At 32.2% G+C, this 27866-nt stretch overlaps 1 protein-coding gene and 1 long non-coding RNA gene across 2 annotated transcripts; both read left to right on the plus strand.

The window, feature by feature from the left end:
• On the plus strand, window positions 1-27866 carry LOC134711223 (plasma alpha-L-fucosidase-like). The gene is made up of 10 exons (XM_063571735.1): window positions 1-56; window positions 1479-1886; window positions 4725-4845; window positions 5354-5473; window positions 6418-6551; window positions 7878-7975; window positions 9452-9584; window positions 9919-10089; window positions 19924-20063; window positions 27404-27866. The coding sequence occupies exons 1-10, from the start codon at window positions 1-3 to the stop codon at window positions 27520-27522; spliced, it is 1500 nt and encodes a 499-aa protein (XP_063427805.1). The 3' UTR covers window positions 27523-27866.
• On the plus strand, window positions 20080-26958 carry LOC134720958 (uncharacterized). The gene is made up of 3 exons (XR_010107816.1): window positions 20080-20320; window positions 22170-22419; window positions 24847-26958. It is a non-coding gene; the product is annotated as an uncharacterized LOC134720958 (long non-coding RNA).

Raw genomic sequence — 27866 nt, forward strand, 5'->3', positions numbered from 1 at the left:
ATGGCGGTTATTATACGTCACAAAAGTCACGTGATGTCTAACTTAGTTGGATATGAGTACTACTTTCATAACTCGACGGCTGATATTCAGCAAAACGTTCAACCAGTACTTAAATTGAACCTCGTCTGTAATATAAATAAAAATAGGCAGATATTGCATGATTGCCAATGAAACAACTATCTACCAGAAATCAGAGAACGGAAATATTCGCAAGTTTGATAGGTCTCCGTACTACCTTTATCAAGCATTATGTTATAATCTATAAAAGGACCTGATAAAATAAACATCATTTCAAACAAGAAAACACAGGACTGGATTTGAGATTGGAAAATAAACGAAAAAGAAAAACGAAAGGCACCAACCAACGACAACCATTGAATTACAATAAAGTTTTTGTACACTTGTTTTATAGTAAAATAAGAGACTGTACACCATTTCCTTTTCGACTGCTCTTTATATAAACACCAGAGAGAAATTCTGATGAATAATCTAAGATGGCTTCCTGATGACCTTATATTAAATGTTAAGTTACTTACATCTGGTAATCCGAATCTCTCGTATGAACAAAATGTGAATATATTCAAACACATATTCGAATTTATCAAAAGGTCTGAGAGATTTCTTGTTATGTAGAAAATGTATTTACGGTAAATTCACGTCATCATCATCATCATCATCATCAACGTTTTCAATGTTTACATCTACTTCTGTTTCATTTGTTTTTCTCAATTGATAGACTCGTAAAATATTGTTTATTTTGATATTGCATGCTCATATTAATATTGTATTGTAAATTATTGTCATTCGGAGCGGACTTCATAAGTATGGCTTACTTGTGTCCAATCCATTTTACTTTGAGTAAATAAAATATGTTTAAACTAAAGTAAAATGTATAGTCATTCGAGTATCTAAAACATAATTATTTTAAGTTTCATTTAATTATTTCAGTTTGGTTTTCGGCAGGTGAACGTTCACTTGTTAACTTATAGAAAAATAGTAAAAATCTAGTTCACTGCTAGCTCGTATTGTTCATATGTTTTGTTCAGAAAATCATTAATTGTTAGTTGAAAAAGAGTGGCAAAAAGCTGCCTAATCATCTCATAGATCAATTTGCCAAATTATCTACTAAAATGTCTAAACACTGATTCTTCTTCCATCATTGTCCATAAAAAAAAAAAACTCGACAATTTCACCATTTAAATATTAAACATCAATTGTTCAAACTAACTATTGAACGGACTAATTTCTTCGCATACATCTATTTTTAAAAATATTTTAAAGTTAAATATTGTTTACGTATGAATAGTTTTATTCTCTACCTTGACAAGTTATACCTGAGTTATTTTCAGTATCATATGGAAGCCTTAGTGCATTTCAATTACTACCCTTTTATTTATATAGTTATATTTTAATAACAAACGTGTTAAGCTAAAAAGAGTGTGAAACATACTTTTGTTGGAAAATGTTTACTATTAAAGAAGTAAATATTATACCGTGGATATTATTATTGTTGTGTATATACACAGTTGCACTACAGAATATCCTAACCAAAACATTGTGGAAGAGTTCAACTTCATAAAACAAAGAAACAAAGGCGACAAACTGTATCCCCCAAACTGGGAAGATTTAGACAAAAGGCCTTTACCAGTTTGGTATGACAGTGCTAAAATAGGAATTTTTGTTGTTTGGGGAGTCTACTCCGTTCCTAGTGTGTATGACGAATGGTTTTGGTATTTCTGGAAGGGACAGAAGATCCCAAAGTATGTAGAGTTCATGAAAAAAAACTACAGACCCGGTTTCACATACCCAGACTTTGCCTCCATGTTAACAGCTGAATTTTTAGATACTGATGAATGGGCAACACTCTTTAAGTCATCCGGTGCGGAGTAAGTATACACAATTTAAACAATCAAGATAATGTATAATGTGTAACTTCTGTTCCCTTCTGTAAAAAACAAAAGTCATTCTGCAAATAAGGTACATATTTGATATGCATGTAAAAAAAAAGGTTTCACCCCATAAAAGACAATATAATGTCTTTAAGTGAAGACCCCTCCAAAATATACGGTTGTAACAATTGCTACCGCTTATGTCTCTATCATAATGGTTATTGCTGTCAACCTGTTAAATTATCATATATTGCAACTTAATGTTTATTCTATATTTAGACTGAATAAATGTATGATTGGAAATCGATTAACCAAATGTGAAAACCTTCTGAAACAAACTATTTGTTTTTGTACTGTTACGAATCACATTTTATGACTAAAGTCAGTAAAGACCCGTCGAAATTGCATTTAATTGATAAATTCAACAACATTTACCGTTATCTTGATGATATTTTTTCGTTAAATAATCAAGAATTTTCTCAATATACTGCTGAAATTTACCCCAAGGAACTTACTTTAAATAAATCAAATGTATTCGATAATAACTGTCCTTTCCTGGATTTAGATATTTCGGTTTTATACGGGAAACTACACACTAAAATTTACGACTAAAGAGACGATTTTTCGTTCCCTATTGTTAATTTTCCATTTTTAGATGGTGATGTTCCTTTGGCACTATCTTACGGTGTTTATATTCCACAACTTGTTCGCTATGCCCGTGTCTGTTGTGACGTTTTTTTATTTTAACGAACGCAACCTATGTATTGCTGGTAAATTATTAAACCAGCGATATCGTTACCATGAATTACTTAAAACCTTTACTTAATTTTTCCATAGATATAAAGATTTGGTTTTGAAGTTTGGTTGTACCGGTAGAAAACTTATTTCAAACGGGATAGCACATCCTCATTTTCACGGAAATGTTGTAAACCGTGCCCGGAAATTTAGAAATGATCCATGTAAACTTGTTGCTTCTTTAAATAAACTTATTTTTAAAGGTTACCTATTCAACACTGTGATAAGATCATTGAATATTGTTTTTATTGGTATAAATATTGACTTTATTATAAGTAGATTAAAAACTAACTAAATATTACTAGTATGTCATATACATATACATTTTCATGGATCTACAATCTGTCGATACCTGTAACTTGGCATTGCACAAGGTCATGTTTTCTCTGGCTGTTTATGACGTCTTTACACTAAATCCATTGTATGTTGGATGTGTATGGGTTGATTGCTTAGTCTTAGAGGCATGATTTTTTTATTAGTTGTTAATGGCCTTGAACTAGCTATCAGATAACTGCGAGTTCTCTCAGATCTGTTCATTGTGGTTTTTTTGTGTCGGAATGTATAAGTACCCGACCACGTCCACTTTTATTTTTTGTCTATCTGATGAGTTAAGCCTTTTTCAACTGATTTTTATAGTTCGTTCTTATGTTGTACCAGTATACCACTGTCCCAGGTTATAGGGAGGGTTGGGATCCCGCTAACATGTTTAACCCCGCCACATTATTTATGTATGTGCCTGTCCCCAAGTCAGGAGCATGTAATTCAGTGGTTGTTGTTTGTTTATGTGTTCCATATGTTTTTTTCGTTCATTTTTTTACATAAATAAGGCCGTTATTTTTCTCGCTTGAATTGTTTTACATTGTCTTATCGGGGCCTTTTTAAGCTGACTATATGCGGTATGGGCTTTGCACATGGTTGAAGGCCGTACGGTGACCTATAATTGTTAATGTTTGTGTCATTTTGGTCTTTTGTGGATAGTTGTCTCATTGGCAATCATACCACATCTTCTTTATATAGAGTATCAAATAAATGCCGTGAAAACATTTTAATGATATCATGTATCAATAAAAGCGCAAGGGAAATACATTTCAAATGTTATATTTAAATTGATTTTTGCCGTATTAAGTTTTCATATTGACAATGGTGACCTGTGTTTCATAGACCAATTAAAATACATATTCTTTCGCTATTATACTTTTTTGTGTCATTACTGCCAATTGTATTTAAATAAAGAACTTTTGTGAAAAGTACTATCATAGTAAAATAAGGCGGTGGCTATTTTACCGGCTCTGGTTAAAATATCTGAATTCGAGCCGGCAAAATAGTCTCATGATTTCAATAGAAACGGCTATTTTACCGGCACCATTAAAATACTGAATTTGTTGCCTTAGTTGGAAAAATAGAAAATATGTTATTGTGTAAGCGGAAGTCAAGTCTCGTTTTCTACGTTTGAAAATGATGACCAAGTCAGGAATATGACAGTTGCTGTCCATTCGTTTGCAATTTGACATTTGATTCGGTACTTTCCGTTTTGAATGGGTTTTTTTTAGTTCAGTATTTTTGGAATCTTACTTTTTACACATATGAAATTCAAATTACTGACTATTTCAAAAGTATATTTAATTGAAACATTTTTGATTTTTGAAGCTATGGGATTGACTTTGTTATAATGTAGGGATACTCAATATTTTTGTTTTATTTTATTTATTTCTTATGATGATTTCTAAATAGTTATTTACACTTTGACTGATATATGTTTTAAACGATTATATGTTTCAAATATAGTTAGTTGTTTTCTTATTTTTCAACTGGTATATCATTAATTAGTTGATTCTTTTATCTTGACAGTTCACATTTTCATAGTACTTTTCAGAATTATTTCTTAAATATCACTCTTAACACAGAACCAGTAAAATAACAAAGACACTATACTGCTGGTAAAGTAGTCATGTCTATAGCAATATGCTATTTTGTTGACTGGAATTTAGATATGATACCCACTGCCTTATTATGAACATAATTTTGTATTTGTATTTGTAGGTATGTGGTATTTACGACTAAACACCACGAAGGTTTTACAATGTGGCCATCTAATTACTCTTTTAATTGGAATTCGATGGCAGTCGGCCCAAAAAGGGATATAGTAGGTACGTTAGTTTCAGTTTTACTAAAAAAAAGCTTGGATATGAACAAAAGTCTTATAAATAAGCGAGAAATGGTAAATATTTCATTTCAACAATTGTGATGTTGTTTTTTTTTAATCTAAATTAATGTTGGTTTTTTTATTCGAAAAATAGGCCGTGATCATGGTTATAGTAAAATTAGAATATTTTCAACAATATTTTACACCCTTAACGCAGGTATTATTTAGGAACATGGTACTCTCATTGGAGCATTACATTTTTATCGTGAAAATAAACCATGATCATCTTTCATTTTATGGTATTAAAATATCGATATAAAATATTTTAACATTTGAATACAAATACAAATTCTTGAATGAACATAATATTCTGATTTTGTGTATGATGTTGAAAACTGAAACAAAAAGCGTAAATTTTTTATACTTTTAATTCCTTATACCAAGAAACGAATTCTGCTATTCTTTACGATACAGGTATATAACTTTGTCAGTACCTCGTATTAATGAATCTTTTGAACGAATCAAGTCTGCAGAAAGTAATGGAATTACACTATTTTGTTCCGTTGATAAGAATTTAATTTTTAAATTTAATCCGATGTTTCTGCTAGATAAAGCAAATAATTTTAAAACGCAAGAATTTGTTAGAGTAAGTAAAATACCTTTGTTATATTTTTTTCATCTTATTTCGAATGATATCACATATCAGATAAAACATTGAGTGTTTTAATGGGTATGTTTCAAATGTTGGACAATTAGTTAATTTTGACGTACTAAATTATAATCCTTGTACCCTTGATACCTATTGAGATTCATCAGATTAATCTAAAAATCCCACTGCGTTTCACCATCCTTCCAAATTTGACTTTTAGACTTTGTTGTTGGGTTTATACCAAACAACAAAATACAACAGTATAGGTAAAAGCGCAGGTAACTCTTTATGCAGTATTACACTCAGTTAAAACTGAAATACTAGACAAAATCTGTCATTTCTTAAACGCTAGGAATCACCTACCGCGGGATAGCTTTCTGATACTACATGCTATGGCCATATAGCACCTCACGGTTCTACGTAATATACACCACATGGCTTTCAAATGGTTAGGTTTCAGTGTTCATGGTGAAACTAAATCGAGACAGGTGCTTCGGACGGACAAAAATCAAAATGCTTTATTCTAATCCTACTGGCCATGAATTTATATTTATCAACTAAAAACAAAACGTACATCTTCGTCACCATGAAATCATCCTACGAGCACTGTCAATGGTTTACATATATATTCCCATATGTGTATAGCTATGTGCAAAATTATTTGTCAGATTTCTTAAGAAGATACCATTTACAAAAAATATACATGTAGAAGTAAAAACAAACACTCGCTAAAAATGTATAAAATAACAATAGAAAATGTTATGGAAATTTATTACTAGGTATATGACATATATTTTATTTCAACAAGAGCAATATTTGTTATCCATTCGTTTGATGTGTTTAAGCTTTTGATTTCGCCAATTGATAAGGGATTTCCTGATTGAATTTTGATCAGAGTTTAGTATTTTTGTGATTTTACTTTTTATTTCCTCAATTTGTAGACTAAAACTATGCCTGAACTTTATGAGTTAGTCAATAATTACAAACCTGACCTAATATGGTCTGATGGAAGTGCTCGGCAACATTCCTCATATTGGAATTCTACAGAATTTCTGGCTTGGTTGTATAACTACAGGTACATGTATATTTACAGATACTGTGGATTTATTTATTTTCGGGGGTACCAATTTTCGTGGATAAAGGAAAACTTGCATGTTCGTAGATATTTAATTTCGTGGTTTTGCTGAAATCTGCATACAAGCCTATAACAAATTTGCTATTCGTTGAACATTTAATTTCTTGGTTGACCTGTTCCCACAAAATCCACAAACATTAATATTCAACGAATAATAATGAATCCACTGTAAGTGTTTTGTACACCACAGATTGTTCATCCGATTTTTTCATTTTCATATAGGTGCCACTTATAAGAGGTAGTTGAAGCAACAATAAGAATACCCATTTTTGCAAGAAAGAAATATCATGGTTTTGGACATTGGCCAATACTCAAATTCAAATGACTGTGTAGCGTCATTTAGAAAGACGTTTACACTTTGAATTGGTCCAATTCAAAACATACATATCTAATCATCGAATTTCAACTTGCCTTGATTAACATGATGGGTGCAACTAATGGAGTCGGAAAATATTTCGCTCCAGAAAAACTGAAATGCAACCCTTTGTTTTTGGTGGGGTTCGCATTGCTTATTATTTAGTTTTCTAATACGCCATTCATTAACTTTAAATATACTTATTCTAAAATGTTACCAATTCTACATTGTACAAGCCTTTGATTGGTGTGTTCATCTTTATGAATTTTGCTTTTTTATCAATGAATTTTAAAAATATTATTTCTAAACAGTTTTGAGTTTTCACGTCCTACGTACATTCTTTCGATACCTATATGTTTTTGTCTGACTGTTTATGACGTCTTTACATTAAATGTGTATCCATCAAGGTTAGCCAGAAGTTGTTGTAATCAATTATAGTACAATGCCAAAATATATTAAATACACACTATCGATAGGATTTAGGATAACTGTACTTATATAGCAGTATTTCTTTAGTTATCTTTTAATTTTTCAAATAAAAAAATATATAATGTACATAATTGGGTTGCTTGATATCTTTCAATTTCTTTCTCGTAAGAAAATCTATTTCTGTCTTCTTTTTCCGGCCGAATTGAACCACAGACAGCTCTGCATTACAGGGAGCATTAAAAGCTTAAGTCTGGTTACAGTCAGAATGAAATGTCTGGATCGAGTGCAATGTCCTCATGCTTAGTGTTACCCTATATGCTGACGATTTAACATGTCGATATATACTAATGCCAGATTAGATTATGCAATATTAGCTATTCATATTATTTTTTCCTAAACAATAACGAAGTAGTTTTTCACTTATACTTGAACTAATGAATATTTACTAATAATTTCTTTTTTCTTTTTTTTTGTATTTAAAGTCCAGTTAGAGATGAAGTTGTTACTAACGACAGATGGGGCATTGATACAGTATGTAAACATGGAGGTTTCCTCACTTGTTCAGATAGGTTTAATCCAGGTAATATGTCTAAATAGCAGTGGTTGTTGCCACACAAATCATTGGTCCTCCGATTTATGTTTTCATATACACATTTTGGAAGAAACCACCTCGGGCATTTTACAATGAAAGTTTAGTGAAAACTTGGAAGAAGATGACGTTATCGTCTTGTTAAACATTTTATCATCAAGCAAAAAAGGCGACAAAAATGTATTGGAGATACAGCTTTCATGTGATAAATAGCTCATCTTTTAGAAAAGTTTTCATTTGAGATATACTAATCAAATGATTTAATTTTACATTACAAGATAAATCACCGGAGGTTAAGTACATATTTTTTTTCTTTCACTGCAATAGACCAATTGAAGATCAATGCATATGACTATGATACAATCTTCTGCCAGGTGTGTTACTATATAACTGTTCCAGACCATATGAGTAGTTGGGCCGTATGCGTACTTTTTTTCAAAATTCAGTCGGATTGTAAGCGTACGGTCTGCCTGATTATAAGAAGTTGGTTAAGTTTATTCGATACAAATGTATATTACAGATCAACATAATTAAAACCTTGAATTAATATTAAAAGTTCAATTGTAATTGGAATGAAAACTTAGTGGTTTCACTATAATTAAAAAAAATAATCTCCTGTATATCACAACAGAAAACAGAAGATACTAGACAGAAATTATCAAAAATCTGTTCAAAATATAATCAAAAAAATATAATCAAAAAGTGTCGAAAACTAATGCAACGATTGAAAAGAGTAGATTAGTGACTGAGAGAAAGGCATCGGGGGTGTAGGGTTGATGCTATTATTGGTAAAGGTGCAAGTTTGTACACATTATCATGTGAATTTGACATATTGAACTCTTGTTATGTTATGGGTTATATCGAACTTTTGACACGCAAAATTGAAACTGCACATTGGAAAACAGAAAGAATGTTACATGCTGCCGCAAAACAAGCAAACTTTGTTCTTGCAAGCTAGAGATGCAAATACAACAAAACATGTAAATGTTAGAAATCTGATGTTTCTTTTGGCAGCAAGTGTCGTGAGATAGGATTTAGATAGACAATTAAATACAGACTTATTTAATTCCAATTGAATGAATGTTAACTTATTCACTTTATGCATCTAATTGTAATAATATTAATTTGTAATACCCAATAAAAGTTTTTGATTAATGTTTGTCTTAAGTAAACCCAAATGAACCAAATACATGTATGATCCATTTCGTACTAAACTGTATGAGTATACTCGTACGGTCCGACCGTACGCGTATGGTCGGACCGCACATGTATACGCATACGGTTCGAACACCTATATGGTCTGGAACATAACCACAAATAAAAAAGACTTCTTTATTTCCTTCAAATGAGGTACAGTGACAAATTGATATATTTCAATGCAATACACCAATCAAAACAAATTTTTATTTTCAAAATATAAAGAATGCAAATCAATTGCAAAGTATGGATTGTAATGTTTTAATATAGGAAAGCTTCAGAAAAAAAAGTGGGAGAATGCCATGACCATTGATAAACAGTCTTGGGGATTTCGAAGAAATGCAAAAATTGACGAATTCCTCACTATAGAAGAACTTATTGCTACCGTTGTTAAAACCGTTAGGTGTGTATGTTTTGAATAAAAAGGTTATTTTTTTCATAATATCTGTTATTAAATTTACATATAAACCATGATCGCTCTAAAGAAGTCTTATGTTTAAATTTATTAGTGCATGTCACCATCTGCTAATTTCACGCATTTTTTACCAACCGCAAAAAAAAACTTTCCGGTTAAATTCAAATTCAAGTCAATTTGATATTCATAAGACAACGAGTGGAATACATCAAAAAGATTAAATGAAACTTGATATTTTTTTTTAATCGCTACTTTTCAACGCAAATCAAAACCAAAAGTTAAATAGCTCGCATTGATACCCGTTTTGCTTGCAATGTTTTAGTTGTGGTGGAAATATCTTAATTAATGTAGCTCCATCATACGATGGTACTATACAGCCAGTGTTCCAAGAAAGATTGAAACAAATGGGTAGTTGGCTGCAAGTCAATTCTGACGCCATATACAGCTCCTTTCCATGGAAATATCAAAATGATACCTTCACTCCTCGAGTTTGGTAAGTATTTATTGCAATTATACAATGTATGTTCAGATTTCGAACAAAAAAGAGAATTTCTACATTACTGATGAAACCATTTCCTTATTTAAAGGTTGCATGATGTTTGGTTTAGGAGATTCTGCTAAGTTGTAATATACATAAGTGTATTGCGGATACATGCTATTTTCTTTTAAGGTACTAGGAAATTAGGGCATTATGTCTAATTATAGTACGGTGACCAGACCCACTATTTTTTTAATTTAATCGTCAAACATACTATATGGCTATATAATGTATCATTGGATTCTAAAAATTGAGTACTATTGAAATATCGATGTCGTCAAAAAGAAATGAGGTAACAATTTTGCATAAAATGAGGTCAAAGATCAAATTCTGGTTTTTTTTTATTCCATACTTTCAAAAGTTGAAGAAATATATAAAAATGTAGCTTTAATTCTAGATACAGACATTTTCTTATATCAATTATCAATGAATTATCTGGAAAATGTTAAAAAAAAAAAAAAGGATAAGAAATCGATTTTTTCAGGAAATTGGCGTTTTTCAAATATTACACAAGATCAACACATATTCTGTTAAAATTACGGCAGTTACCTTGCCGGCATTCAACCGCATCAATAAATGATAAATATTATTTTCACCTGCATCCTTCTGTCATGAAGGCATATTTTGCATAAGATCATTCATGAAATTCCAAAAAGCGCTCCATACTTCGAAAATATTTACAATTCAACATTCCAATTAAACAGATCCACACATCAGGGTTATATCTTCTGGTTAATTGTCAAGGAACATGATTTGAAATTTTCTCGTAATTCTGACCCTTTACAGGATCAAAGCCCCGTACATGTAGGGTTTTGTAGTGAAAAAACACATGACTCTTTCACATGCAGATTTTCCTTTCAATGAAGACACAAGATCCTGCAAAAATTCTGCTGAAATATGCTCTTTAAAATACACGGGGTGTAATGCATCATTTCACTTTCGCCAACCTTATTCTAAAGGTGACCGGATAGGGGTTCAGCAATGTGTAATGCGGTTCAATTTTTTAATTTGAAACGAAGTACTAAAACATACTGTTTCAGTGCCGTTTCACAGGAAGGTAACATGACTAAACTTACATCTTTACTAGTGGCAAACTTGAATAATTATTATAATGGAGTGTTTTTAAATAGATAGTTCTGATCATAAACCTTTGAAATAATCTTTCATGCCAAAACAAGGGCTTCATCATTGTCAATATTACCGAAACTCTAAAAACAACTGAAATAGTCGTGCGTGTCCTCCGAAGTCTTGTAGACAGTTTGTATACTTGTACCTACTCCAAACAGAGACGAAGTTGCGTCGCATCTGGCAAGTGCATTTGCAGCAGTTAATAGTTTACAAATTGTTAGGGAGAGATAGACACATAGTTATTGAATGGGTGAACATCTCCGACCATCATTTACACTGCTAATGTTCCACATCTGCAACCACAATTCGCTTGTATATGTCTTATTTTTTATAGTAGCGAACACACAGAACAACTGGAATTGTATAAGAGGTCCGTATGAATGTTCTTCCACTCTTTCACATTTCCCTAAACTCCGTGTCAAAGTTTCAGGCATTGGGTATATGCCTTATCTTGAGTGCTGAACAAGCTACGACAGCCATAAACAGTGTTGATGTAAACAACTTTGACAATTTCGGAATTAACAAACGTTCTGACTATGTAAAGCTCTCATCAGGTGGAATCTTATGGGATTTCTCAAAGTTTTCCAGTCAGAAATACTTCTCCGCTCTTTAATCTGATACACTTTGATGGAAGCTGCATGTAGTCGATGCGCTGCGTTCCCTTCCGGCAGGCTTAATATAATTGTTTGTGTCGTAGCGGTCAAAAACATGTGCTACTATGTGCGCCATAGAAATTCATTGGGACATATTTTTAATAGTTAGCTGCAAGGTCGCCGTATGTTTTACCTTTTTTAGCATTAATGAATTGAACCAATGCCATACCATCTCTTATGTTAGTTGTGAGTGATGGTATAAAGGAAGATAGGGAAAGTGCACAAAAGACTTAAGATTCGAATTGCTTCACAAAATCCGAATTGCATGATTTTCTCATTGTGCCGTCATTTTGAAAAGGGGATAATGGAATGGGTGCGACAATACATGTTCTATAATTAAATCATCTCTACATTTTGCCGAAATCAGTGCACGTCTATATCACAAGTTATGGTTTTATGCGACCTGAAAGTATTTCCCCCGATTTATATTTAAGGTATGTGTTTGATTTTGATATTGGAATAAACAAACTCCTTGTGATCTTAAGAAATAGCACTAGTGATAAAATGTTTAGACATGTTCAAGTCTTCCTCGGCAACTGTGAGCAAAGAACCTCAAATATGTATGGAAGCATGCATTTAAGAAGAGATATTGATAAGACATTGAGGGTGGGATTCCACACCAAAGGTATCAGTCATGGATCATTTAGATGGTTCACAATGGCAATAAGATGTTCTTCATCTCTTTCCATTGCTGTTGGCTTTGTTTCTTCTTGTGAATTTGCATAATTTGCAGCAATTCCACCCCTTTTCAGCATTACAGGACTAATGGATTCTATGACATGTCTAGTAAGGGTCCATCTAACGAGCGCAGACTTTTGATTTGGTATGCCTACAGTGCCACCTAATCCCCTTGAGCCTTTTATAACGGTATTTTCTGTTGCCATGTCATAGTACTGTTAAAATGTCCAGGAATCTGTCTAACAAACAAAGTAGCCATCTATTAAAGGTGATCGAATGTTCTCAGAAAATTGAAGCATATCGAGTATCCACCTTCGTGCGGTACAAAAATATAATGTTACATTTGTGATGATGATCTCAAGAAGAGACCAATTTCCTTCTCGTTCTGCCCTAACATTTGACAGCTAAATGTCTACTGATTCAAGGAACACATCCCAGTATGTAAATGTAAGTAATGCATCACATCCCAATTGCGTATATGTATCTATAAATCTATAAGAGGCTGTACATGAGCTTTTAATAACTCCGTCATATGAGCATTATGAATTTTGTCTGGCTTAAATTGCTAAAATAGTGCTTCTAAGACAAATGAATTTGATATCATTGATGAATAAAGATACAAATGTATGAAATATCATAAAAATGTTAACAATTTTACATTTTGCTTTAAAAAAAAATTGAAATTAAATTGGAACGTACTCTATTAAATGCAAAGTATTCGTAGTGTTAAACTTTCACAAAAACTCTTTAATAACGAATCAATTTTGATAAACTTTATTTGAAATCGTTAAAATAACTCGAACAATAATGCATATAATAATAGAAATCATATTACGGATGTTATTTTACAATGTTGACCTCAAAACTTTTCTGAGTCGGATTTTCGTTCAAGTAAACTAACGTATTTCAAAGCCCATTTTACGAACATTGCGCCGTACGATTTTTTGACGACAAGTGAAAATGTTAAGTTTAACCTTTAAACTACCAATACTGTGATTTATGGCCGTATAGTCCGAATGACAATTAAACTCCTTAAATAAGCGATTTTCCCTTACTCTGTCACCGTAATATTACGGCTAGAAAGGAGTCGATGTCTGAAAGAATCGTTTAAAGATTTCTCATTTCATCTGAGACACTAAAATATATATAGTTACAAATAAGCCCGCATATTTCAAATTGATTTCTTAAGTAAAACATATATATAATATAAAAAAGTTGTCTTATGATATATGATTGCCAATGAGACGTAATTGCACCAAACTAACAGAAGTACGGTGACAAACAAGGTAAATTTGAAAATGTAATGGAACGAAATACCTCACGGCTAATTTTGGTCTGATGTTGTAGATAAATATAATATCCTTTGATTAAGGCATGTCGAAGAGTGCCAAAGTGTTGCAGATTTTTTAAAAGGGGGGATTTAAAAAAAAATCGAAAATTTTAGACATTTTGGACAATTTCTCTGTAGTCTCTCATGTTAACTGAGAATTTTTTCTATGGACGTATGCTATAGGAATACTTCACGAATGCAACTAGTCATATTTATGTCTGATTGCCACATATTAGCGATACATGCCTTCGCTTGCAATATGTAAAAAAAATTAAAAAATATCTTTATCTACGGAAATTATCGACAAAACATATTCACAATTAAGATTTATCTATGCAATAATATATGAGCACATACAAAGATATCATTAGGGAAAGTTTTGTTTAAGGTAGCTGAATACAAAGATTTTTTTACCTCCAATCCCTTACCTTTGAAATGCTGTAACTTTCTTATGAATGCATAGACAATAATAAAAGAGGTATATATAGATAGATAAAATATTAATCTTTTAAATGAATGCACTAATTTTATTATGCAATCATTAGGTAATTAATTATTACGTTTTTAGTGGCAAAATCTAGGTAAGTTCACTTGAATGAATTGAGCTCTATCATCTCTTTTACTATACAGAAAATTTTACCGAAATCTTAATCAACACACCACGGGCTTAAAAGTATGTCTCAGATTGTCTCTATGGTATTCTATTACCTCATCTATTCTCAAAATCAACCCTCTAGGGATACCTATGCAGAAGCGGAAATTTGGTGAAAAATATTTTAGACACAGTTAACATTATAATTGGTTACATAATTGTTGCATGATACTAACATTGCATTCATTTGAAAGAGTAATATGTTAGCTATCCAAAACTACCACTTTTATAAATTTTCAAGTATTATTAAGAAAGTAACAGCATTTTTTAAACTTGGGAGTTGGAGTTATAAAATCTTTGTATTGTGCTACCTTAAATGCAATAAAGAACAGAGAAGAAAAACGAACTGTAATGTTAACACCCGGTCCATGATGTAATGAAACAAATGATGAAGTTCTTGGCTGATTATTTAAACTTAAAAGGATGTTAGAACTATACAAATTATTCATCATGTTCATGACACTATATCATATGAAGTTTGTTTTTATGGTATTAAGTAAATCAGTACTTGAGCAATAGCACATTGAGAAAATGGTTGTCGTTTGTTGAGGTGGTTCATAAATGATTCTCGTTTCTCGTTTTTTATATAGATTAGACCGTTGCAATAAATTTACACTAATCATTTTTGGGGCCCTTTATAACTTACTGTTTGGTGTTTAGGCTAGGCTCCGTGTTGAAGACCGTACTTTGACCTAAGGCTATAACGGTAAACTTTTACAAATTATGACCTGAATTAAGAGATGTCTCATTGGCGCTCATACCACATCTTTTTATATATATAAACATTGGAATATATAGCAGACTTGAAAGCCCGATATATATATATATATATGTGAATAACAAACAAACACGATTCACAGAGATATTACGCTTCAAAAGAAGCTGTCTAGGTATAATTATAATACACTGACACTAGACATCAATATACACAGCAATTTGAAAAGGTGACGCAATACTAGAAAAAAATGGATGTCATTGTATATGGCGGCAACAATACTCATGGGTTTATTCAGATCCCCCATGTACTGATTGACCATTGCTTCTGGGGTGATTTTGATTTTCACTGCAACAGATGTGTCAATATAAGAACCAGTTAGATTGACAAATTTTGATACATGCATATTTTTTTCCGACCCCTTGTAATTGTCTTCTTTTGCCAATGTTGATTATAGAAAACGTGTCACATCCTGTAAGAGCGCGAGCTGCCGTTGGTGTGCCAGACATCAGGGATCCAATAAATTAAAAAAAAGTTGCAATATGTCGTGAATAGGTAAAAATAGTCTGGTGGCTATGGTTGGAGAAACGCCTCCAGTCTGAAATCACATTTCATCATTTTTTGCCATCTATGGAAAAGATCTTATTAGAAATAATACATAACGGTCTTGATTTTAATATGATGCAACCCCTGGAATAACTTTTCAATATCTGTTCATTGGCAAACAGATGCGGCAGAATAATTATTGTATCTGCCTCTTCAGTTACTTACATAACCTGCACAAAATTGCTTCAGTCTTTATAATTTGAAAAGATTCCGCTAGAAACATTTCTTCATTTTCTTGCAAATGAAAATCATTGTAGTGCGATAGTGCATAGTTATCTACAAATCTCATCAACCCATGTTTATTTTCAGGTGCACAAAGAAATTTTTACAATCTCTAAATTAATGATATGCATTCAATGACTTGAAGGACACTTGAGATCTACCACCATTTGAAATAAACCTTATTCTCCCTTTGACGCTTTCCCTGTTTCGGGGCCTTTTATAGCTGATTATACGGTATGAGATTTGCTCATTGTTGAAGGTCGTACGGAAGTCTATAGTAGTTAATATCTGTGTCATCCGGTCTCTTGTGAAGCGTTGTCCCATTGGCAATCATACCACATCTTCTTTTTATAAACACCACTATCCCATATTAGGGGTGTTGGACGCCCGCAGACATGTTTAACCTCACTGTCCTAAGTCAGGAGATTGTTATTCAGTGCTTTTCATTTGTTGTGTTACAGTTTTGTTGTTCATTTTATACTTTGTACATTAATGAGGCCGTTGTTTTTCTCGTTTGAATTGTTTTATATTTGTCAATTCGTGACCTTTTAATAGTGACTATGCTGTAAGGGCTTTGTTTATTATTGAAGGCCGTACGATGACCTATAGTTGAAAATGTATGTGCAATTTGTGTCTCTTGTAGAGATTTGTCTTATTGGCTATCATACCACATATTTTTAGATTATGGTTTTAAAACCGTCTTTTGCCAAATCTAAATAACTGTTTTACCTTTTTATATAAAGACTTTGGACAATACCAATACCATCTATCCTATTTGGGGTGTACTGAATTTTGATAAAGGGATATCACACACTCAGCTTAAGTATACATGTCCGTTCAGTATCATATGAGAGTGCATTGTAATCATTTTCCATATGAAAATAATTGTCATCTACTATTAACCAGGCAAACTATTTATCAGAGAGGTTGGAATACATTGTAAAGATAGAAATAATGTAAAATTTCGAACGATCGTAAATGCCTTTTCACAATGTTTTCGCAACATGAAAGATTTGTAAGAAAGTGTAACTCGCAAACTATACGACAACGAAAATGTTTTTTTTTTCTTTCTCAAACAGATCATCATGTAGACTTTCTATTAGTTTCTGAAAAGCAACATCATGGCCCGACTAATTTGAAGCATCAGAAGCATTTTTTTTTTTTAATTTCATCAAGTAGATAACAATGCATGCTTAATGTTGAAGCGGCTCAAGTTGTCATTGAAGTTATTTTTTGAAGAGTAAACACACCACTGGATGGCCTACCTGATAATTTGTGTCATTTAAAATATAATCTGCACGCTTAAATGACTCGACATGCCTTAATTGTTTAGCTTGTGGTATGACTTTTGTATCCAGAATAGATATTATTACCAGTCATGGTAATGCCATGGAGCGTGTTTAAACGAAAATTTATTCATCATCACACGCATTGTTTTTTCCCTTATTCAAATGCATCAAAATGTTTTCCTCTTGTACATGTAAAGGCTTAACAACATGACCTAAGGCCACACCAATTTAATTTCTTGTTCTACGGATTTTTGGACTCCAAAAATTGGGGCGAGCGAGCGATTTGAAAATTTTAATAAAAAAAAATTTAATTTGCAAATTTTTGAGGCGAAGCTTAAAAAGTAAAGGCGAGCGATTATAATTTTTTTTTGTAAACATAAAACAGTAAGTTTTGACTATATTAAAACTTGATTTATCACTTGTACCTTGACATTTCTTTAATTTATGAAGTATTTTTTCCCTGTTCAACAAGAAATAATTGAATAATCAAGTCTGGTCTATGTATGTGTGACTGACAATGAGACAATTTTCCATCCAAGTCATAATCAGGTTCAGAACAACCCCTTAATGTTATGAATATCCCTTTTATGAGGGTTCAAAATATTAAAGTTATAATAATTTTTTTTTTGTAAAAACACTTTTACAAAAGGGCTTATATTTTCCCAAAGAACTATAATATTTGGTATTAAATGGTCAAAAAATATCCAAGAATTTTGTAATATTCCTGGACTTTAACAGTTTAATATTATTCAAAATAAGTGGACCCATCCCTCTTTTAGAAAAGTTGTTTAAAATATAATGTATTTCTCCTCTTTTTGAGTAAAAAATTCTAAGTTGTCAAAGTTTTTGTATAGTTGCACTGTACAAATCCTTATCTATTTTCTTTTCTACAACAGACTGAAGAGTAAACATGGTAAAATGACCCTTCAAGGCCCTTGTCTGATGAAGGGTTGGTCCCAACCTGAAAATAACAAACATAGGTCAAAGTACGGCCTTTTACACAGTGCTTTGATCAAGACCAACCAGCAAGCTATAAGGGACCACAACTTAGTATTGTACACAATTCGACAAGGAATACCAACGATCTAAATTATATTTCCAAACGGGAAAATACCAATGAACCACATCAACAAACGATAACTGCTGAACGACGGGTCTCTGAATCAACCAGGACAGGTGCACAAACCTGCAGCGGGTATGACCGTCACCATACATTATAATTGCAGTTGAAGGCAAATCCTTCAGAAGTTCTTTGTACTTTATTTTAACAACGAACATTTTTTTACAGGGAATATAAGTTAGGGGGAAAGAAATTAACGTTTTGTTCTGTACTGGTATTTCTATTTATATCGGAGCACTCCCGCTTGGAATAAATTGGTTTCATGCTGAAACAAATACTCTCGCAGATATTTACAGTGTTGTGGGGTGCTGATAGGGTTAAAATCGTTATATAAAGGCTAGACTAATGTTAAATAACAAATGTTTAGATCTTAATATAATATTTACAAAAAAAAAGGTGCGGGAAATAGACATGATTTCATTTCCGGATGCGGGAAGCGGGAACATAATAAAAATTAAAAAAAATCTGTTTTGAAAAAAATAGGTGCGGGCGGGTCCGTCGAACAAGGAATCAAATTGGTGTGGCCTAAGCACTTGTTTTTGTTAAATGGAATTAGCACTGCCAGTATTTTTTCGGAATTTTCTGGATGTGTTCCAATGTGGTTTGAAATTAGTCTTTTCGAAAAACTTACCAAAAATAAAAGCACCTCAAAAGTTATTAAACCTTAGCATCTGTACTTATTCAAGCACACAGACACAACTATTGATTCAGATTGTTATTCTTATTTATATAATTTACGAAATGCATATAAAATTCATTGTGAAAAACACAGCATTCCATATGACAGGGGAAAATAGAAAAACGGAGTGTTACATGAATTATTGAGGTGAAAATTGTATAGTAATACTGCGATGTTATGAGTATTACAAAAAGGCTTGTAAAAGTTAATTTGAATGCTCTATCAAACTTTTATATATCAAAACTTCTCACTAATGTTTGAGAAAATTTCCTATTAGTGATATATTTGTAAGAAATGTAATATACTTTGACAGACGATAAGTTTGAAAAAATGTTACATACATTTGAAAATCGTCCAATTCAATCAATTTATATATTCTTCTGAGTTTGATGTCAAATAAATACTGATACATCACTCTGTCATCTGATACCAATGTTGATATCTTCATTCGGGAATTTATTATCAGCGTTCCCGTGTTTAAAAATGAAAAAGAAAAAAATCCGAAAGTCATACTTTAACGCGATTTTACAAAAAAAACTGCACCGTGGGTAAACTCTACGACAGGGCCAAAATGAAAGTATAATGTTTACTCTATCTTCATGTGGATTTTCAGCCGTGAGATATTTCGGTCCATTAAACTTTTTAAATAAGCGACTTTTTCACTCCACTACAGACGATAGTGTATTTATATAACAGTGTCATTGTACTTTTTAACAGGTATACTGAACAGCAAATAAAGACCACCAACGCCGTTTATGCTATGACTCTAGATTGGCCAGAAAAATATTTATATCTGCAGTCTCCAATTCCAGTCAAGGACAAGACATTTGTATATCTCCTTGGAACAGAAGGTCAACTTGGGTGGACAGCAATCTAATTGAAATGTTGATCTCTGATTACGTTATACTGCATATGAGATCTAACAACTATCAATATGTAGTTTCGCTTTTGTAACCTTTTTTTGACCCTAGAAAGTATTTATATTGACCAATCAAAATCGTCCTAATTAAAGGGCTTCAAAAGAATGTTTGAAGATGGCGACGAAGGATGAAAGAGGATTTGGAAAACGAATAAACAGATATTTTGCCTCATCACAAAGTTTAATGGCTAAATTGTGAGCAAAGTCAAAGTTTGCATGTATTTTGAAGCACAGAGATTGTATAGTCATGCTTCCTACGGGCAACGGAAAGAGTTTTTAAGTAAAATTTCACAGGCACTTGTTTCTATCCATAATGGAAGAACCACTATCAACGTATATTTACGAGATAATTTTCTTACTTAATTTAACATTTTAAAAGTCACTTGAAACTGGAGATACACCTTTAATTTTCAGGAGTGGAAACATGCTAATGTAACCCCAGACTTCAAAATGGTGGAAAAATACAAACCTGTAAACTACAGGCCAATATCTTTAACCTGCATACGTTGCAAGCTCATGGAGCATCCCAGACAAAGGTACAAGCCCCCACCCATTAAAATGCCAAAAATAACAATCACTGAAGCAGGTATTACTAAATTACATGCCAACATGATAATGTAGCCCCAGCTTTCAAAAAGGGGGGAAAATACAAACCCGTAAACTACAGGCCAATATCTTTAACCTGCATATGTTGCAAGCTAATGGAACATATATTTATCAGAGGGGGGGCAGGGGGCCGGGCGCCCCCCTTTTGGGGAAAAAATTTGGTTGCATATATAGGGATCACTGGAGCGGGCCCCCTCTTAGGTCAGTCAGTGGGCCACCACTAATGAAAATTTCTAGATCTGCCACTAATTATTACAAGTAACATCATGTCTCACCTTGAAAAACATCACATATTATATGATCTTCAGTCTGGCTTGAAAAAATCAAGGTCATGTGAAACACAATTAATAGACTTCATTCACAAACTAGCACGATCAAAATCAAATAATAGTAACACACAAATTGACTTAATCATAATGGACTTCGCTAAAGCGTTCGACAAAGTTTCACATCGTCACCTCCTTTACAAACTCAAATTCTATGGTATTGAAAATAACACACTTAATTGGATTCAGGTATTTTTATAGGACAGAATACAAACAGTAGTCATTAATGGCATTTTCTTCACCTCTGTACCAGTAACATTTGGTGAACCACAAGGAACAGTATTGGGCCCAATACTGTTTTTTATCTTTATAAATGACTTACCGGAATATCTAGAACACAGTACACAGGCACATACACAAATTATGTGTCGGGGTTAAACATGTTAGCTGGATCCCAACCCTCTCCTTAACCTGGGACAGTGGTATAACAGTCATGTGACAGTACAACATAAGATCAATCTATATAAATCAGTTGAAAAAGGCTTAACTCATCAGATAGATAAAAAATACAAGTAGAACAAGTAAAAATAGCTTAGTAACTAAATTCAGGTTTGTGTGCAGGTCCTGCTGACTTACCTATGGGGAGGGGGCTCCAGACATGCTCAGTGATTCGCTATTAAAATATGATTGCCAATGAGACAACTCTCCACAAGAGCAAAAATTACATAGAAGTTAAAATCTCTCTCAATTCATATGTGTACATTGTAACTATATATACACTCCATTCTGAAAACTCAAATCAAGACTAAGGTTGGTAAATTTAACAAAGGTGGATGCAGAGAAGTTAAGAAAGGGGAATGATAAACACTGTTGTGTCAGTGCGCCATTAATGGCTTGTTATTGCACATATACTTGTACATCATGTACATGTAAACTTACAAATTTTATTTATTTTGGAAAAGGTTGAGTTGTCATGTTCCCATAAACAGCTTATTGTACAACTTGTTTTGGAAATTTTTGCCTGTCATACATGTACATAGTCGATATATAAATTACAAATTTTGGGATGATTATCAGCTTTTCAACAAATTATTTTTGGACATTTACATATTAAAATGTAACACAATTATATGGGATTAATGAAGACCAATTATAAAACTCTTTAATTTCAGGTTAGTGTCTGATCAAACAGTAGTTTGGACTCCAATCTGAAAAACCCTAGATTCTGACAATGTTTCTTTCAATTTGTGACTGGGCCAAACAAATAACACGGTGGAGGGAACTCTTAAAACACACAGACAGTGACACAGAAAAAGCCACTACAAGCATCTGAAGATGAATCTGAGAATGGCACTACAGATATAGGTTGTGAACCAGCTCTAGAGTTTCAACATACAGATCTTAGCCTATGGTACATGTATTGTATGTATAATTAAGAAATAATTCATGGGGGCTTGAATATATCGTGATTTTACCACGGGTTGGCCCTTTATGACAAATATTTTACCCTGAGCGATAGCGAGGGGTAAAATATCGGCATAAAGGGACAACCCGTGGTAAAATCTAGATATATTCAAGCCCCCATGAATTATTTTGATTCTAATAGGACAAATACGGCAATTATTTTGGATCGAAGCGCTCTAGGTGATGGCATTATTTGCCGTTCCAATATATAAACGCACTATTAAATTGACGTAAAATAACGGAGCAAACTGAATAAATGATGATGCTTAAACTATTTATAATAACATATTTAGATAATTTTAGATGAATCTAATTATTATTGTACTTATATGTCTCATATATATACAAAAACGGCTAATATAACTCATTCTAGCATCATTTATTAACGTTTCCTTGTTGTGATGATTTTCCGTTTCACAAGCATGTATTTTCCCGTAAATTGCTTATATTCTGACGTCATTGCTCTATGACGTCGAGTCGCTCATTCATTAAAAAACATATGACGTGGGGGTACAATGGGAACAGCCCATGAAATATATTCATATTTTACCACGGGTGTGTACTCAAAGCGTTTGAAGGACGTCATGTTAGAATGTATGATATAATACTTTAAATTTATGATCATGATGATAAAGACAAAAAAAGTATCTGGATAGACTTTTAGTTTATTGTCTATTTATTTCATTTATATCTTAAGTTTGTTCTCAAATACATTTTTGATATATATATACCAAAAATTATGTATCACAATATCAACTGTCAATTTCATTAATGATTGAATGAATTAAATTTTCTGTCTTTTTTTGTTTTACAGAATTGTGTCATAAATTATTATAACATGAATTGATGTGCTGAAAACATGGAAAATAAACTTGACCATAAATCATTCTCAAGATGGTTATTCAGTTGTCAAACTGCTTCTTAATAAACAGTTTGCAATTGTAATTAATTATTTTGAATGAGTTAATTTACATCATGTACTGCTGCTGAAAGTTGCTGGATCGTCATAGTCCTGAAGTATGGAAATGGAATAAAAATGTTATATTGCAGCTGGTCTGTTTTAGTCTTCAATAGGATCATGGTATGTTATATAAAAAAGAAGATGTGGTATGATTGCCAATGAGACAACTCTCCACAAGAGACCAAAATGACACAGAAATTAACAAATTATGACTATAGGACTAAGGTCACAGTACCGCCTTCAACAATGAGCAAAGCCCATGTATACATGGTATATATATATATAATACTTTCCAATATTATGATATCTAAAGAATGTTCCTAAACATGTAATTATTTTTTTTAAGTCATTTGTAATTACACAATGTTACATGGCCATACATAACAAAATTTCCAATCATACATGGGGATTTACTACATTGAAGAATAGGTCCATCCAATGAAATGATCTGAAAAATAATTACTGTTATACTTTCATACATTTGACGTGAAACTGTACTTATGTATCCCGTCATACTTTGAACCACAGAATTATTTTATCTATTATTATTACTTCTACTGTTAAGTATGTTTTTTGTTATATCTACTTTACGTGACTCTGCATTTATGTATGCCGTCAATTGAACGACAAAATTATTTTTATGATTACCTGTGTGAATTTCAAGCGCACAATTTTACACCAGAACTGAAAACCTTCTATCCTTCACGGGTAGACTTTACATAGATAAATTAAGTCGTATAAGAAAAGCAATATGAGTATGTTAAATTTGATGTATGCCTTTTTGTGCTTCTTCGTTACATTTGTTGTTTTTTACTATAGTGATATTAAGATGATAACACAATATTGACTGTTGTACCCCTATTTTTGACATTTTTACTCTTTGAGTATGTTTGTTTTGTTCATGCATTGTTGACAATGTAATGGAATTTAATGCGATTGTCATACAAGTGAGAGGTTTAGCTAGCTATAGAACCAGGTTCAATCCACCATTTTCTACATTAGAAAATGCCTGTACCAAGTCAGGAATATGACAGTTGTTATCCATTTGTTTGATGTGTTTGGACTTTTGATTTTTGATTTTCCTTTTTGAATTTTCCTCGGAGTTCAGTATTTTTGTGTTTTTACTTTTTTTCATACATCATTAATTACAAGGAGAAAGTACCTATGCTTATATATTCCAGACCATATAAGTATTTGGATTGTACATGTACAGTCCAGTACGAGTATACTCATATGATCTAGTACGAGCTTGACCGTACATGTATTTGGAACATATGGGTTTATTTTAGACACATATTCATCAAAATACTTTTATTGAGTATTTCTTATTAATATAAGACAGTTAAAGGAATAAAGAGGAAAACATTACATCAATTGAAATTGAATAATTCTGTATTTAATTGTCTGTTTCAATCTTATTTTAGCATTCTCGTCCCTGGTGACACTTGCTGACAGAAGGAAAATCATATTTCTTAGATTTACATGTTTTGTTCATGCCTGTTCCTTTGCATTTGCACCCATGCTTGTTTTGCAGCAGCATGCAATGAAATTCCTTTTGTTTTACAAATTACATTTTCAATTTTGTATGTCAAAAGTTCTATTGCACTCATAACCTGACAATATGCCAAATAATAGTTTGTATAAAATTGCATCCTTAATAATAATATCAGCAACCCTACATCCAGAGTTACTCTTCTCACAATAACAAATATAAAAAAGAAGATGTGGTACGATTGCCAATGAGACGACTATCTACAAAAACTTTTTCATTCTTGGCCTACTTTTTAACACTATTTTATTATAGTTTTTAGTTTTTTTGGAACAGATTTTTATATAATTTATGTCCATTTTCTTCCGTGATATACTGTACAGGAGATTAACTTTTAAATAACATTAATTTTTTGTTTCAATTACAATTGAACTTTTTATATTAATTTAAGATTTCGGTTATGTTGAACTGTGATGTTTATACTTTTAATGATATACATGTATATGTATCGAATAAACTTGACCAACGTCTTATAATCTGGCAGACTGTAAGTGTACATTCAGACCATATGCATATTTTGAAAAAGTATTCAAATATGGATCGGACCTAACTCTTTATTATTATTTAAATGATATATATGTAAGAGTGGGAAATTTAGATATTTGTGCAACTGATTAGTGGATAAGGTACATCCTACATTTGATTTGCAAGAATTTGGATTGATCGTTTGTCAACAACAATTCATAGTAATGAGGGAATTTTTTTTTTATTTCATTTGACTTTTTAATATTTTTTGTTGTTGTTATTTGTTTGAATCCTATTAAGTATCCTGAATTTTGGTCATTGCTTTATATATGGTATAGAGGCATTTACCACATGCACATCTAGGTTGCCCAAATTTCAAAAGTGTCATAGGTTTGATATATTGGTTTTGAGACGGAACTTTTTGCAGGTAGGGGTGTGTGTCACCGGATACATGTATCAATTTTGTTTCATTATTGAACATATTGTTTTATTTGTGTTATCAGTGTTATATGTTTCACATTCATATCATATTCATGTTTCTTGACGATTGATGACAAATAGTTTTGCGCTGCATATTTTGAAACAATTTATTGCTTTGTACATTTTGTTTGGTTTTACGTACTGAATATTTAAATTAGTACAATAGAAAATTAAAGCAATTCTTTATTATTTAAATTTTATTTATATATATTCAAATGGCATGAGTTGTGCATGAACTCAAAGCGCATCAAAATTAACCATATATACATGTACACTAATATAAGCACTTTTCGAGATAGTCACTGGTCCATATTATACACTCAGGAAGGTGGAAGACGAAAGTCACCGCTTCAGGTACAAAATGTACTTGTAACTTTATATATTCTTTTAGCCTTGTTTAAAATGTTTCAATTAAAGTAAAGTTACTTTAGGTTTTTCAAATATATAGAATTCAGTGTGGCTTGAAAGCCACATTTTGGTATGCAAGTTAATGACAGAATAGAGCTCTGTTGCATGCAAATATTTTAGTCAAATATATTGTTCATATTTATTGGAACACAATTGTAAACTTAGTTTACAATTTTTATACTTTCAGATTAATATAATAGGGTATCTTAAAATTGGACAACTCGGTTAATGCAGAAAATGGCCCACACTTATCACCACGCCTAAAGTCTTTGTGCTTTATGGTGTCTTAATCTTCACCCTAGTCTGTGATATTGGTGTCCCATTTTTCCTGCAACAATAATTTGCCCTTAAGAAACTCCAATCTCCACCACAAAACATATGCATCAATTGAACTGCCCATCTTAATTCTATACTATAATAAATGCCACACTGAGCAAACACTGAACAGTTGATACTGCCTGATTTTGGATTCAAGCAAATGTTGTCATAGTTCTTGAAAAAAAAACAAATATAAACCCCTTAAAGAAATTGGAGAGAAAAAACACCACCCCCTTGGAATAATTTCCTCCAAAATCAATGCCTGCCTTTCATTTGTAGTATGGAACCATGTTTGTTTTCGGGGTTCATAAACTCGGTAAATTGTAACAAAACCCTGCGATTGAAAGTTGGCCACGGGTTCGTTTTATCGAGAAAAAAAAAGGGGGGGACTGAGCGGAACAAATTAAGATTATTCATGTCTGTTTAAGCTTCCCACTTAGAGAAACATCTCAATTGAATGTTATTTTGTAATGTTAATTCGATGTCAATGTCTACAAAACTGCTTTATTTATCGACTTTGTTTTTGAAGCGAGTAACAAACTGTCGGGCTTTATCTTTCGATGTTCTCTGGACATATCCTCATGATATAGATAAGCCATATTATACATTTAGGTATCGAATGGACTGCAAAGATTTGTTAAGATTGATTCTAATTGGTTTAAAAAGTCACGTGTGAAATCCTCAGAAGTGAAACTACATATTGATAGTTGTTAGATCTCATATGCAGTATAACGTAATCAGAGATCAACATTTCAATTAGATTGGGTGGACAGCCTCGCCACAAGGAGGAATCAATATAACTATTCCGTATATACCGTATTCCAAAATGCCATGTCGTTGGGCATGGGTGTTTAGATTAGAAGGTTTGCAAAACGGTTGATAGTGTACATGTCTTTGAAAAGTAATCTATTTTTTTAAGTTATCGACCAACTGATTCATTCTTAACTAGTTATATATTTATATTGTATATTTCACTAATGAGTATATGTTTACAATGTCAGCTAATGCTTTTTATACAAAAAAATTCAATTTATTACATTTAGACAATGCTTTTAACTCTCAAATGTGTTTAAGCAATGATAAAAACAAACTAGATATGACATTAGAAAAGAGTTACAAGTACTATTCCAACGTACAAGCTCGTTAGATTTTTGTTCTCATTTCTGGCTTATTCAATATGACTTATTTTTTGTTTCTTTTTTTGTTATAAATCAGGCTGTTGTA

This window comes from Mytilus trossulus, chromosome 1, assembly GCF_036588685.1.
Source record: "Mytilus trossulus isolate FHL-02 chromosome 1, PNRI_Mtr1.1.1.hap1, whole genome shotgun sequence".
Taxonomy (NCBI): domain Eukaryota; kingdom Metazoa; phylum Mollusca; class Bivalvia; order Mytilida; family Mytilidae; genus Mytilus; species Mytilus trossulus.

What these genes read in the sequence shown, in the direction of transcription:
- LOC134711223 (XM_063571735.1), top strand. Translation starts at nt 1, where the DNA reads ATGGCGGTTATTATACGTCACAAAAGTCACGTGATGTCTAACTTAGTT. An exon ending in TTCAGATAGGTTTAATCCAG is followed by an intron (nt 7,976 to 9,451) that starts GTAATATGTCTA and finishes GTTTTAATATAG; the next exon opens with GAAAGCTTCAGAAAAAAAAG. An exon ending in ACCTTCACTCCTCGAGTTTG is followed by an intron (nt 10,090 to 19,923) that starts GTAAGTATTTAT and finishes ACTTTTTAACAG; the next exon opens with GTATACTGAACAGCAAATAA.